The following is a 14,774-nucleotide window of genomic DNA, read 5'->3' on the forward strand; positions in this document are numbered from 1 at the left end:
TACGGAGAGAGGAACATCCACGTCACATGTGGATACGAATGCAGCTACTAGATGCCTGACCGATCTTCATTGCAGTATGCTATTTCCCTCCACACACGTCATCATATGCCCATGATGTCACTACAGAGGGGCACATCCTTATGAGACGATACATGATAATATCATAGAGTTCTCCAGAGAGGGAGACACCCTCCTTTTGGTGGATTTCAATGCAAGGATGAGGGATAAGCAAGTGGGCTTACTTGACTTCACATATGAGAGAGACCCCCACATGATGCCAGAGTTAAATGCAGCAGAACTTGGGATTCAGAGACTTTCAGCAGATACTTCACATGTGACAGCATACGGGCGACACCTGCTTGAGTTGGGAGCTGTCCATGACCTCATCATCTACAATGGCCTTCAGAGATGGCCATCATCTGTGGGGTTCACATGCTTCCCACATGGAGGCAGGACCAACACAGTGGACTACCTACTGGGCCCATTGGCTTTTGTCACACGGATACATGACCTCACCATACCCCCCCCCCCCCACTTGGAGCCGACCACTCATATCTGGCCTTTGATGTTCTTGCTACTACACCAGGCACAGAGAGAGTTCCTACCGCTACACGGACCCAAACCCACTTTGACCGTGCCCTTGATCCAGTGTATGTGTGTCACTTAGCCAGAGAGCTTCCGGCCTTAGTGGAGGCTGACTTAGACCTTGCCCACACCTTAGCCACCCTTGTCACAGTGATCCAGGATGCTGCCACCAGATCCTTTCCTACAACCCGATCTTCACAGGTACGAGATGGGAAGATGCCTCAAAACCCCTGGTTTGATGATGAATGCAGAGAGATGCGAGCCCACCTCACACGGGAGCGAGCCTTGGGTCAGTTGATGTCACATGAGGCACACATGATCTTTCAGCGGTTGACACACCACAAGAGACGAGCCTTCCTCACACATAGGATGGATGAGATCATCAGATCATTTCGCGGAGGAGACCCAACCATAGGGTGGGGATTCCTCTCGGAGGGGAAGCCACCCATCCCCATCACGGATCTGGGCGTGTGGCACACTTATGCATGCTCCTTATATGATGTCCCGAGGCAGACACCGGCAGACATGTCCTCTATGCCCAAGCCCACTACATGTCATCTATTCACTACGCAGAATGTGCGGGCTGCACTTCGCCGACTCCACAACCGGAAAGCACAGGATCACGAAGGCCTTCGGACAGAGCACTTCGCACATGGGCAAGAGGTCCTAGCACCGATCCTTGCACATATGTTTAACCTTGCAGTTTGTCACGGCTTCCCACCAACATGGAGCACCACTACTATCGTACTGATACACAAAGCAGGAGACCTCATGGACACCGTGAACTATCACACCCTCATGATTGGCCACACACTGGCCAAGATCTATGGATCGGTACTAGAGAGAGAGATCAGCAGTCATACAGAGGCACGAGGGCAGCGAGCACTAGGGCAAGCAGGATTCAGGAGGCAGCACTCTACTCTAGACCACATCTTCACTCTGAGGGCTATCATTAAGGAGGCGAGGTCCAGACATCAGAGAGTCTACACATGCTTCGTAGACTTTCGAAAAGCCTTCAACACTGTTCCACGATCCCGCATGATCAGGAGACTACAGGAGATGCAGATCCCAGAGATGCTGATTTGGGGTGTGATGAGCTTATATGAGTCAGTCAGAGGCAGGATCCGTGCCCCAGGCGGTCTATCGGATTGGGTCGAGAGCACCATTGGGGTGAAGCAGGGCTGCCCTCTCTCACCGACTCTCTTTGGACTCTACATTGATGAGATCGCATCTTTCATAGATCGCCTAGGTGGCGAGGGCTCATTATTAGGGGATCTCCTCATACACATATTGTTACATGTGTTTTGCAGAGAGAGAGATCTGACGGTCAACCTTGGGAAAACTAAGGTCATGATCTTCAACACCTCACGAGTAGTGACTAACCGACTTACTTTCACCTATCGTGGTGAACCAGTGGAGAGTGTGCAGTAATACACATATTTGGGAGCAGTCTTCACAAGACCCATCTTCACGATGAAACAAGAAGCCCAAGCACGACTCACACGAGGGCGTAGTGCTTTGGCTAGACTAGAGCGGCAGTGTTTCCAGACGCACTTCCAGGATCCACCGACGAAGGGCTGGCTTTTCGACACACTAGTGCGGCCGACTGTCATGTATGCAACACCTTTCTGAGGGTGCGATCTTGCGAGGACAAACTCGAGGAGCTTCGAGCGGCTACAGGTGACAATGCAATCCACAATGATCCGATGTAGGCCCTCAGTTCCACATGAGATAGTACAGGCAGAGTTCACCATGACACCTCTCCAAGTTGATGCCATCTTTCAAACAGTGACTTTCATCCACAGAGTCTGGGACCTACCCCATTGGAGACTTCCGAGGTTGGCCCTAGAGTCATCCAGACGACTCACAGAGAGCAGGGCAGACACATGGTATGCACGCATATCTACATGGCTTGCCAGGCACGGTATCCAGATGGACAGGCTACTCCTCTTTCAGTACAGCATGGATGCACCTCCTGAGTCGATCCCGCGAGATGAGATCAACCGTATCATACGGTTAGACCTCCTCCAGCTTCACACATCCCACACTTGGGGGGGGGACCAGGAGCTTCCCACCAAGACCTAGTTTTATCGCGACCACTTCCTGAGAGTATCTGAGGGATTCATTATTAGACCTCAGTATCTCGAGGATAGAGGAGTATCTCATGCACTGAGGATTGCCATTGGTCAGATGTGGGTTTCATCCCATCAGCTGAGGATTGAGGCAGGGAGAGCAGCAGGTCTACACGCTATGTACGTTGAGGGCGGTTGAGACAGAGGAGCATTTTCTTTGTGTTTGCCTAGCCTACTACGAGATTCGAGGATGCTACCACTGTCTCTACCTAGAGGGGAGTGGCTTCGGTCCTTTGTCACGACTGATCAATTTCCATGACTAGGTCTGTATCGGGCATTATCTGATGGAGATACAGCGACACAGGGAGGCGCTTCTACGACAAATCAGAGAGCAGCAGGGGATGGTCACACCACTACAGGACATAGAGGGTGACCGGGCACAGCGGCACGTCACAGACTTCTATACATTTGAGTTAGCCCCCGAACACAGTGAAGTGGAGAAAGAGAAGCTGGCCGATATGACAGCAGCCTGGATGAGCAGCCGGCACAATACCATCGAGAGAGGGGCACAGAGGCCACATGTGCGACAAAGAGCCCCCAGAGTACACTTTATTGAGGTCCGACCTATCACATCTTTCCTCAGGGGAGACCGACAGAGACGAGGGGTCACTCTAGACATAGCTCAGAGAGTCTAGAGAGCGAGGAGACTGCGCCCCCCACCACATCGCGAGATAGCTTGACAGACGCAGATACGAGACATTTTTGCAGCCCACTAGAGAGCCATCACTGTACCAGGCTTTGGTTTCGTCCCAGCGCCTGGATAGATTGCTTGATATGATTATGATTCTCTTAGCATAGACTAGTACTTAGTAGTACTCAGCAAGGGTCCTAGCGTACCCTTTGCTTCAGCCCACTGAGGCTTGTATGAGTTCACTTTTCTGTGCACTTTGTCCCATAGGCTCGTGAGGTCTCCCGTGGACGTAAATATATCTTTCTTTCTTTCTTTCTTTCCTCCTCATCCACAAGAAAGAAAGAAAGAAAGAAAGAAAGTTTATTAAAGTCTTCGGAAGACCGATGGGTCTATGAGACTGCGAAAAACCTGAATACAATGAGCTATGGTAGTGGAGCTACTAAACGAGCGTCCACACCAATGCAGAATGCAATAAAATGCAAAATGGCAGTACTGAGTCCTAAGTACAGCATAGTCATATCCCTATATATATATCAATCTCAGCATCATCGTCGGCATCACCATCATAACCATCATCATCATCATCGTCAGCAACAGAACATCAAGATGGATGAGGTTGTGGAAGCGGAGGCATGAGGTCAGCAATAGAGCGTTGTTGCCCCCTCAAGGGTGCACTCCTGGTACATCTCCTGGTCATAGCTTTGCGTCTAACCAAGGCCACTGTGACCCCCATCGATCGGACTCTGACCCTAAACAAGGAGGAGATGTCCCCAAGTGAGATCTATGAGTCAACCCTCTGTCTGAGCTGTCAGGTCACAAGCTCCGAGTCGCGGTCATGTCGAGGTCTCGTGATCTGGCTGAAAGAACTCTGTGATAGAGCTCTAAGAGGTATTAGTCAAGGGAGAAATCTGCTCCTGTCTCCGTGCTCAGAGTATCCTATCTCAGTGTCTGAGCATATCATGAATGAAACCAGCCAAACATCGCTGTTCTAGGTAGGAGAGGACACGAGCCAACATCCCAAAACTATCTCTGAAGAGGCAATAGAAACGCCCTCGGATCTCATAGTAAACAAGACATCTGAAGATGAAATGCCCCTCTGTCTCAACCTCTTGCATGTCACACAGTGTGCATATGCACCTCTCCCTGGGTGACCGCTCTGCTCGGCCGCTCTCGATACGAAGTCTGTGTGAAGAGACCCAGAACTGCCCAAGGGAGATCCTCAATAAGTGGGGTAGGTGAATCTGTGTGTATCCTGGTGGATCAATGAAACCCTCCACTGTGATATGTAAGAAGTGATCACTGTAGAAGCCCAGCTTTACTGGAAGATCACTCGGGCCCAACCAAGTCCAGAATGTGTGTAGCTGTAGTAGATCCTTACAAATAACTTGGTTGACCTCGTGTGATAGGAGGGGAGAGAAAGGAGCATCCATGCTGTACTGGAAAGGAGGTAGTCTGTCCATGTGGAGCCCTAATCCTATAAACCATCTCTCTGTGCGTGCATACCAACACCTCTGACCTCCCTTGCTGCAAGTGCCATAGAAGAGGACAGTGCTAGCCATGGTATCCTGCTACACCCGGATGTGTAATCCCCATACTCCCTCACTCGATACAGATATGTAATGACCTGAAATGCAGCATCTAGCTGTAATGGGGGTGACCAAACTCTGACCCAAACTCTGCCCAAATGATCTGGTGAGGGACAGATGGCTTACCACGGATCATCTGTGATAACATGAGAACCTGTAGCTGCTCCACCCTGGCCCACTCTATATCCGACAAATCTGGTCCCCAACATGGCCTGCCATACATCCCTACAGGGCGGACCAAGGAGTCAAAAAGCAACCCTTTGGTCCGTGGATCCTGAAAATGAGAGCGAAAGCACTCTCTCTAAAGTCTAGCCAATGAAGCATATCCTCTGCTCAGGCACGCCTGTGGGTCTCATGGTGAAGGTGGGTCCGGAAAAGACGACCCCCAAATAAGTGTATGATGAAACTACCTCAACACGGGACCCCTCAAAAGTGAAATGCTCATTGTGCATGATGACTCAAGATGTATTGAAGATCATAACCTTGGTTTTACCCAAGTTGACCTTCAAATCATGAGACTCACAAAAGGACTGTAGTGCGTCAAGGTGTCTCTGGAGCCCCTCTACTGAGAACGACAAGAGAGCCACGCCATCTGCATAAAGTAATATCCAGATCAACGTGCCCGCGAGAGAGAAACCTACCCCATCTTGTGCCTGCATCACTGTCTCGAGCTTGTCGTCGATGTAGAGGCCAAACAATGTAGGTGACAATGGGCACCCTTGTTTGACCCCAATAGTGCTCATGATCTCGTCTGTCCATCCAGATCTTGTTTGGACTCTGCTTGAAACTCGCTCATAAAGTGCCATGACAGCCCAAATGATCTCCTGGTCGTAACCGAGATCCTATAGGTGTCGTAAGAGACGGGCTCTCGGAACGGTGTCAAATGCTTTGCGGAAGTCCACAAAGCAACAATAAACCCTCTGCCTCCATGCCCTCGCCTCCTCGATGATACATTGAGCGCGAGAATGTGGTCCATGGTCCCATGATCCCGCCTGAAACCAGCCTGTCCCGCTGCTCTGAGTCCTTGACACTCCGCAAATCTGCTGACCTCAGAATCAAGTATTGATGCATAAATCTTGGGCATGACATGTCCAATCATGATGGTCCTGTAGTTCTCTGGGTTCATGGGATCCCCTCCCTTATGGATGGGTGAGATAGTGTTGATGGTCCAAGTGCGTGGAAACCCCAAGCAAACGACTTCGTTAAATAGCTTGGCTAAGATCGGGGCTAGGAGGTTAATCCCATATGCAATGAACTCAGTGCATAGTCCCTCATGATCCTTCGCTCAGCCATTATGAAGTTTCATTACGGCATCCTTTACCCCCCCCTAGTGAAGAGGGTGCAGGATGTGGGGCATGGCATATGTGATAGGTTAGGGGCTGGCTGATTTGGGATATCATAGAGCGTGAGTGCATAATCATACCACACTTGAGTGTCAATGAGTGGTGGGGGGGACCGTCCCTCTAGAAATCTCCGCCAAAATTCCTTAGAGTTGTTACTGAACAGAATGTTCAGTAGCTCCTTCTCGTTTTGATGCACGAAGTGAAGTTTCTTCCTGCATACCAGACGGTGATACTCACGTAGCATCACTGATTCGCTCAGAAGGTTGTTTTTTGTTTCGAATCTGAGCTAACGGCGTAAAGCCTTACACTCATCATCGTACCAGCTATTGTAGGGTAAGGTCCCAAGAGATGGTGGACGGGTGGAGCGGGTGGTGTGGGGGAAGGCGTGAAGAGCAGTCTCGTGTAGTGAGCATTTCCACTTGCATCCTCTCGTGCATGAAAAGGCATAGCAACCTGATGCTCCACATGAAAGGCTGAGTGTTATTGGATTGTATTTACCATCCATATTATGTTCAATAGCACCACCGGGATCAAAGGGAAAATCAACCCCTTCGTGGCTCCAATATCTAGAGCTTCTTCCACGTCATGTGCACCCTCTAAATCATCATGAGTGGCATCCAAGGTCTCAAAAGCATCCATAACTCCTCATCATCCGATATCTCAAATAATCATGCTGAGTTTTGTAGTACCACTGTTACACATTTTGCAAACTTCCCGATGCTTAGGAGTCCACTTGCCCACTTTCTGCTGTCTAATTGCCCTAGTGTGTTGTTTAAATTCTGATTTTTCATTACCAACACTTGGCTTAGCATCAGATGACCTGTATGGCTTAGCATACGGCATCTTGCTGCCTGTAACAGTGGGAAACCACGGAAATGGAGCTGCTGCTGACTTCCTATCATGCCAATCAATCACCTTAGGCTTCCTCTCAGCCTCATTTGCATTCCCATATGCGCTGCCCGCTGCCATCTTATACTTGCTGGCATATTTAGGCTCAAATACCTCTGCCAATTGGGCTGCACACTCAATTCTTTGAGGGTTACATGCCTTCACATCTGCTTGGATAGAAGCAACAACTTCCCTTTCTCAGATACGTCTTGTACAAACAAGGAAAGTCTACCAGTCTGCGACAATGCATAGAATTCAGCCAAGTACTGATCCAAGATGAGTGGGGAGAGGGGATATGAAGGTAGTAACCATCATTTCTTTAAATCCCCTCCATGTGGTTGGCCTTTGAGGTGAATCCCTCATATACTGCCACCAAGTATGTGCATAGTCTTGCATGTGCAAACCCGCAAAGATTATACGGTCCTCATCCTGCTTTGGGTAGAAGCGAAAATAATCTTCCAACTTTGTGAGCCACTCCTTCAGCTCATTAGTCCCCTTTGCACTTACGCACTGTGAGATTGTCCTTGACATCCTTGGCTGCATAATTCCTGTGTGTGTAGCCTCCAAAAGTGCGGGCATCATCACGCTTGAGGTTTACATAATCGAGAAAGACATCTCAAGTTTGATGACTTCAGGTAGGGCCTTGTATGAACGCAAGGAATTTGCCAGCATCTCATCAAAAGTGGCCTGCCGCCCACCACTAACCCCTTGCTGCGTAGTAGCTGTTGCCATCTGATACACTAGGTGCGTCTGGTTGTATGTGCTCACCGACTGAGGGATAGGTGCATGCCAAATGCATCTCTCTGAAATGATGGCATGCCAAAGGGCTGAGAAGAGGATTGGCCTCTCTCCCAAGGGTGTGGGCTGCCATATAAACCAAAACTAGCTCTAGGCATACTCGCTGGTGCGGTGAAAGGAACTCTAAACGAATGCATACCAACAGGTCGGCCCAAAAGAGATGGCTCAGCCTGCATAGATGTAGAAAACTGTGAGCCAAAAGATGGCTTGACATCTTGCAAGAAGGTGATCTGCGCACAGAAAATGCATCATCTAAGTCCAAATAATCCCCACGCTGAGGTACATGCAACGTTACAGAAGACTAATGCTGATAGGCACAGCGGGCATCTGCCATAAAACCCCCCTGCATGTATCTGTCTTGCCTCTAATCTCCCCCTTGTCACCTTCATTGTATTGGTATCAGAGCACCGATTCTGGCATCTCTGCTTCCCCTTTCACCCTTCATCCTCACCTTTCAGTCCATGCTAGTTGATAGCGTTGCAACACACGCTGGACTTGACGAGTGGAAGGCCTCCCACCGATTCTCAACGCCTATTAGGAACCCTTCTGTTAGAAATGACCCAACAGAGGGTATGCACAGTGGAAGACTGATAGAATTGCCCAGGAGCTCACACAGTGTGGCGTGGGGTGTGGAATCACAAACTTCTTAACTTAATGTGCATTTGGTGTGCAAGCCAGTAAATAGACAATGCTCAGAGACAAATATAGAAGCAACTCTTTATATTTTCGTCCGTCCACAAAGTAGGACAAGATACAATACCAAAAGGTTCTCCTACTAGATGTCAAGCACTTCTAGATCTCTGAGCCTGTGTGCTCCACCTCGAGCGTATGTAGACTCTCTGTCCAGAGTGTTCTTCTCTCTACCTTACTGCCTATAGATCAGCCTAGGTAGGCAGCACCTTGCCAGCTCAGTCTGCAGCTCTTTGTAGGTCTCCTTCACCTCCTAGGAGTAGGCCCAAGAATGCCCTAACTGCTGCTCATGTCTGCTGTAGGTTTGCTTCTCCAGAGGATAATGATCACAGCACCTTGCTGCCCTAGAAGGCAGCCAAGGTCCAGCCTCTAGGGAACTCAGTCTGCAGCACACCTTCCACTCTCCTTCACCCCCAGTGTGAGGCCAAAGGGAGTGGCTTCTGGCTGCTCCTGTCTGCTCCTGCTCTTGCTGAATGTTGGATGTATAATGAGGCCCGAGGCCTCTCCTTTTATAGGCCCTCAAGGGCCCCTTGTTACTAACCGACTGGCAGCCCCTTAGTGGCCGACCAGTCTGCTCAAAACCGACCCATTGTGGGGTCTACTGGCTGACCCAGCAGCCCTCCCCATGGGCTCACAAAACTAGGCCCCTTCAGGGCCATTTGCAGGGCCAACCTGCCACGTGGCATTGTGCCACTGGCAAGGGCCCTACTGCCCTAGATTCAGGGCCTTTTGCAGGCCTCACACCTGGTCATAGCCTCCGCCATCTGCCAAGTACCCTTCTTGTTCGCCCATTCTAGATAGCTGCCCACATGGCAGCCTGTGTGCTGCCCATGTGGCAGCCTCTACCTTTTGCTGTGTGCTGCCCACATGGCAGCTCATGTGTTGCCCATGTGGCAGCCCCAATATCCCCTGGTTTACCTCCCCCATGCTCTCCTCATATGGGGGCTTACAGATGGGGAGGTGACCTTTCCAACACCTTCCACAGCTGAACAAGATACAACTGGCTCTCCAACCAGCTGTAACCGAATCAACTTGAGCAACCTTGTGCAAACCAGGAGCGGAGAAGCTTATGACAACGACCATAGATTACGCCCCTCTACCAACAATGTCGCCATTGTCTCTGGCTCCTCGTCAGCCCTATCTGACTGCAATCCTACCTTACTTGCGCCAGCGCCTCTCACTCCAAGGCCTTGACCAGAACAGCCGCCCGTCGTCTCGCATGCCTACACTGCACCAAGAGCATCGCTCCCCTTGTGTGGCCTCTCACATCCCGCCAGCTTCCATCCCCTTGCATCGCCTTTCACATCCCGCCTACTTGTGTCGCCTCTGCAAATGAAGCACATGTCATCCCCAACATCGTTTAGGACGAATCAACCCGCAACGCACCTCATAATCGCGACTGTGCATGAATGCCTCATGACTCATCTGTGCCACGGCCGTCGTGATCGCCCACCTCGTCGCTCATCCGTCACGCCATCATCTCCGTGCGCCCGCCATCCAATTCGCCACCCCTGTGCAAATCCGTCACACGCTGTGATTTTCGTTGCCTGCAAACATTAGGTTAGAAATTATTAAGTCTTAGGTTAGTTTGGGATTAGGTTAGCTGGTTGGTTAGGTTTAGTTAGTTGGGGTGGGTTATAGTAGGTCTAGTTAAGATAGTTAGCTTGGGTTAGGTTTAGGTAGTTGGGTTAGGCTAGGTCAAACCAACCAGGGTTAAGCTCAGTGATGGTTAGGTTAGGTTAGTCTAACTCACATCCCTAGGGGTCTTAGGTTAGTGCTCTACTAACTAGTTGTCCTGCGTGACTTAAGGGAAACCCCCCACCCAAAAAAAAAAAAAAAAAGAGGAGTCAACTTTTCAGCCTCTTTTTAGGGGCCTTTCACAGCCCGGTTTGGAGCTGTTTTGACTCCATTTTGATGCCTCTTCATCGATCTTCCTCATCGGCCTTTTTTGTGGTTCTACAAGCTATATCAGGTGCTCATTACAGATGGGTTTTGCCATCTACTTCTTTAAGTCCATTTCATTTCCTTGCCTGCATTTGAGCTTCTCTCTCCCGGACAGCCACCATGGCACCCAAGCGAGCCCCTCGAGATACATGGCATGATAGTGATGAGGCTGCTCAGTATGAGCAATTTCCTTCCACAATGGGTGCATCCACTGGTGGTACAAAGATCCCTACAACTCAGCCTCTCTCCCCTGCATCTCGAGAAGCATAGGCAGCGCGAGAAGGAGAGAGAAGTGTGGAAAGGGGGAAGTGGGAGAGGAAGAGAGAGATTGGGAGAGAAGGGAGAAGGAAAGGGAGAGAGATAGAAGGAGATTGGGAGGGAAGAGTGTAGGCGGCAGCACGTAGGAGGGAGGAGGTGGGAGTAGATAGGATTAGATGTCACATCAAAAGGAGTACAAATAGGGGTGGATGGGGACTTATATAGTCCATCCACATTTCCCACCTAAGAGGCCTCTGAAGGTCCTCTAAATTGCCCCTTTTTCCCCTTCATTAGGAGATCACAGAGGAGGAAGAGGATGAACACAATTTTCAAGCAGGCTGCCAATTGAGTAAATGGGCTGGCCCGGCTTCTAGGCACCTTTGCTACATGTTAAGTCTTCCGTTGCTTTATAAAGAGCATGAGCTTGTTGCTCAAGCCAAGCTCTTCTTGGCAAGCCACACTAACTTTAGAATGCTTTAATTGGCAGCCCCACACTTACATAGAAATGAGCCTGCCTTCAGCCTAAAGCCACTTTTTACCTCAATCCACCTCTACCGAAAAAGTACCAGTGCAGGTAGAACATCCTGATCATCCATGGTGACCTCCATCAGATCCCTATGAGGATTCACAATTCCCACAGCCAAAATCTCAATGAGATGTCAAAACTACACAAGGTGGTTATTACAAGCTGGAGGCTTTTACATTTGCATCTCAGAGCCAGCCTCAACATAGACTGTTGTGCAGATGTGATGCCTTTGGGATTGCAAATTGAAGAAAGGAGGAGACTATATGATGCTATGCCTCTGTGAGGGGTTAGAAGCCACTAAGCAGTTGGATAGGGCTGGCGTACAAGCCTAATAGATGGTCGAGGCTGGAAAACAAGTTTGCGGCAGTCTCTAGATGGAGCCATGACATAATGATCTGGTTGCTTATTGGGAAAGGTAGATTGGCCATGGATAGGAAGACTTTCTTCTGAATCTTGATTGACCAGGAGAGTTACAGAGGTCTTAGGCATAGGTCACGGTGCGTAGGACCAGCCCAAAGCTGAAGTTCAAGATCTTCATCTTCAACTGAGCATAGTTCTCTGTAAGTAAGCCAAGCTATACCACCAAAATGCACCCCAACCACCCATCTGGGTATAATTAGCCCAAGCTTGAATTAATCCTTCTTATTACTTACAGTCAAACACACAACAAAACTCACCTTTCCTTACCCAAACGACCTACAGCAACCTTGCACAACTCTCGATCCAAAAAGGTAACAGCACCTTAAGTTTTTCAGAAAACACCATCTGGTCTAAGGACTGGTCTTTTAGTAATAAGTACTTGATTCCCATCGTAAAACCGAAGGTGCAAGCAGAACAGCATACCACAAGGTCCCCAAATCCTGGATATGCCGACTCAATAGGTACAACTTCCATGCGCAGTGCCCACCCTCCATATCCTTCTACAAGAGGTGTAACCTTTGTCTGAAAAAGAATAAGGGAGTTACTTGTCATACGTGCTGCAAAAAACAGCGAATTTTCTAAAGCAAAAAATACAAAGAAAGAAATCGTTAGAATACATAAGCATTACAATCAAACACTACAATTCAGCTGCAATCAATTTTGAAATAAGACAATACTAACTAGGTGCCATAACGAACCTCACTAAAACTAAGCACTTGTAGGCCGCCCTTGTGAAGAGTACGAATGAACTGGTTGAGCTCCTCCAATCTTGCTGATCCACTTCTAAGTTCACCTATCTGCAGATTCATGGGGGAAACCCATCTTTGAAAAGTAGAAAATGGGACAGAAAGCACGAAAAGAAACAAGGGCAGCCACTTACTGAGGGTGCAGGCCGAAAGACCAGACCGAACCGCCATGGCATATCTGCAAGCTTGCTCCCAAAATGCGGGCAGCTATAAAAAACCTACAAGGTCAAAAGTAAAAGAGCCATGAAAAAACCGATATACCAAACAAATGAATTCGTGCAGCTTATGATCAAGAGTTTCCAATTGCATTGTAATTTCACATGTCTTGCAAGCTTATGTGGTCCTTGGATTGCTACACATCAATGCATGAAACTTGGTGAAAATCCACCAAATTACAGTTTTGACCTGCCTAGTAATGTATGGCATGCAATAATTGATGTAAACAGCAGTGTTTTGAAGTGAATTGCCGTGTAGGACAGCTATTATTTCTTTCAGTCAGTTTGAACCAAAAAGCACTATATTTTAATGCATTGTGAATCGAGAAATATAAACCATGAAAATTTTTGTGAAATTTGCTATGACATGCAGTATGGTGTCGACACCTTGATTCCCTCTACTTAGTATAATTTCATTCTCCCCCTTCATGTCTTCCTTAAGCAATCAACTAATAATGACAGAAAGTAGATTTTGCACCCTAGACCTGACATTCATTGAACCATATAGGTCCAAATGTATCAACTCAAGGATGTTATTCTTCCTTGAGACTCTCTTAAAAACTTTCCATGAGTACGTTTTCCCATGATAAACCTGTGCATTTGATCTTTGCCGTCGGATAACACAAATGCACGATTAGTTCTGTGATTGCGTAAAGGGGGTTATCACAACACGTGTACAGAAAAAATAGTCTGATTACAATCCCAGCTTTGAGGTGTTCTTAGTGCTCTTAGTGATTGCTGAGTTAGTCAGATCAAAGATGAGATCTCTTGCCAAAGATGACACAGAACACGTACAAAACCTTTGATATTTATTAGGACCATGCTTTCATGGTCAGGTGTTAATATCTTTTGGTGCCACATGACTTTCTTCCTATTAGGTTGAGAAATATAGGTTATAAGTTTGGTATAGAGGTCGTCAATTTATACAAGCCTCCTTTCTAAACACCTTTGCTATGACTTTTAGCACGTACAGATAGTAGGTTTTTATTGAGTATTAAAACATATACAACATTATGTTGTCCTATTGTCCGTCTATATTTGTATTTTTACCAATACCTTTTATCTGATGAAGCAGACCTCCTAACTCAACATGACCATTAGTGGTTTTCTTCACAGCTGTGAAAACCACTTTTGTAAGGAGTCAATAGACCGCAAATCTTCAACATAATACTGATAAGGTTTTTCAGTATTTATTTTTTGATGCATTGAATTATTTATGAAGTCATCTCCATTTAATGAAAAGTCTTGTTTACCCATGTTTAACTTTTTCTCCCTACAATCAAAGCAGAATATTTTTAATGTTCATGATTAACTTTGATGTCATAATGCTGACCTTTAGAACTATCAACTGTTAAGAATAGGGACAGTATTGGGAGTTTTGTAATTGCATTCTACTTAGCGAATAAAGTCATGTCATCCTAATTACAATTTTTCCTATTTTGTCTTTTGGTTTGTCAATTATCAAATAACCATAATGTTGAGCAAGTGTGGGGCCTCTCTTTAAGAGAGTGTGGTGACAATGTTTTCCCACAAATCAGGTAGACCATTGAGAGGAGTATCTACTTACTTATTGATCTAGTATCTTCTCACTACGGATTATCAGCAAGTTTAGCAGCTCTTCACTAGATTGGGAATTTAATCTTCTCTCATTATAACCTGCCACTTCATTACTAAAGCCTTTCAATGTTGCATCCTCATATGTGATTTGTATTTTTTCCCAGAATGATGCTACCTCTAACGCTCAAGTCTAAAAGGATATAAGCCTATTGGCTCGGGCATCAAACATTCATGCATTTTTCTTTTATCTCATTTTTTTCTCCTCAATAATACCCCAAAGTTTCTAGCTTCGAGAATGTTCTTGAGCTTGAACATCCAAATGTAATAACTGATTCCATATAATTTGGAATCCTTTAGCAAGTGATGCGCATAGTCTCAGTCACTCTAACTCCTAGCTGTGTCACATGAACTAAGGTGAATAATTTGTGTTGTGCTTGCTAGGGGCACTTCAAATT

General features: G+C 47.4%; 1 protein-coding gene across 2 annotated transcripts in view; it reads right to left on the minus strand.

The window, feature by feature from the left end:
* The window catches only part of LOC147897249 (alpha/beta-Hydrolases superfamily protein), a 74,845-nt gene that overhangs the window by 12,763 nt on the left and 47,308 nt on the right, over positions 1-14,774 (minus strand). For both annotated transcript variants that reach the window (XM_087380236.1, XM_087380235.1), the window contains exons 7-9: positions 12,682-12,765; positions 12,500-12,598; positions 12,225-12,323 (exon numbers count right to left, since the gene is read on the minus strand). In XM_087380236.1, coding sequence (XP_087236362.1) covers positions 12,225-12,323; positions 12,500-12,598; positions 12,682-12,765 — 282 coding nt within the window. The remainder of the gene's footprint in view (positions 1-12,224; positions 12,324-12,499; positions 12,599-12,681; positions 12,766-14,774) is intronic.

Source organism: Dipteris shenzhenensis, chromosome 10 (assembly GCF_047967505.1).
Source record: "Dipteris shenzhenensis isolate YYH24624 ecotype China chromosome 10, Dip_SZ_1.0, whole genome shotgun sequence".
Lineage (NCBI taxonomy): Eukaryota > Viridiplantae > Streptophyta > Polypodiopsida > Gleicheniales > Dipteridaceae > Dipteris > Dipteris shenzhenensis.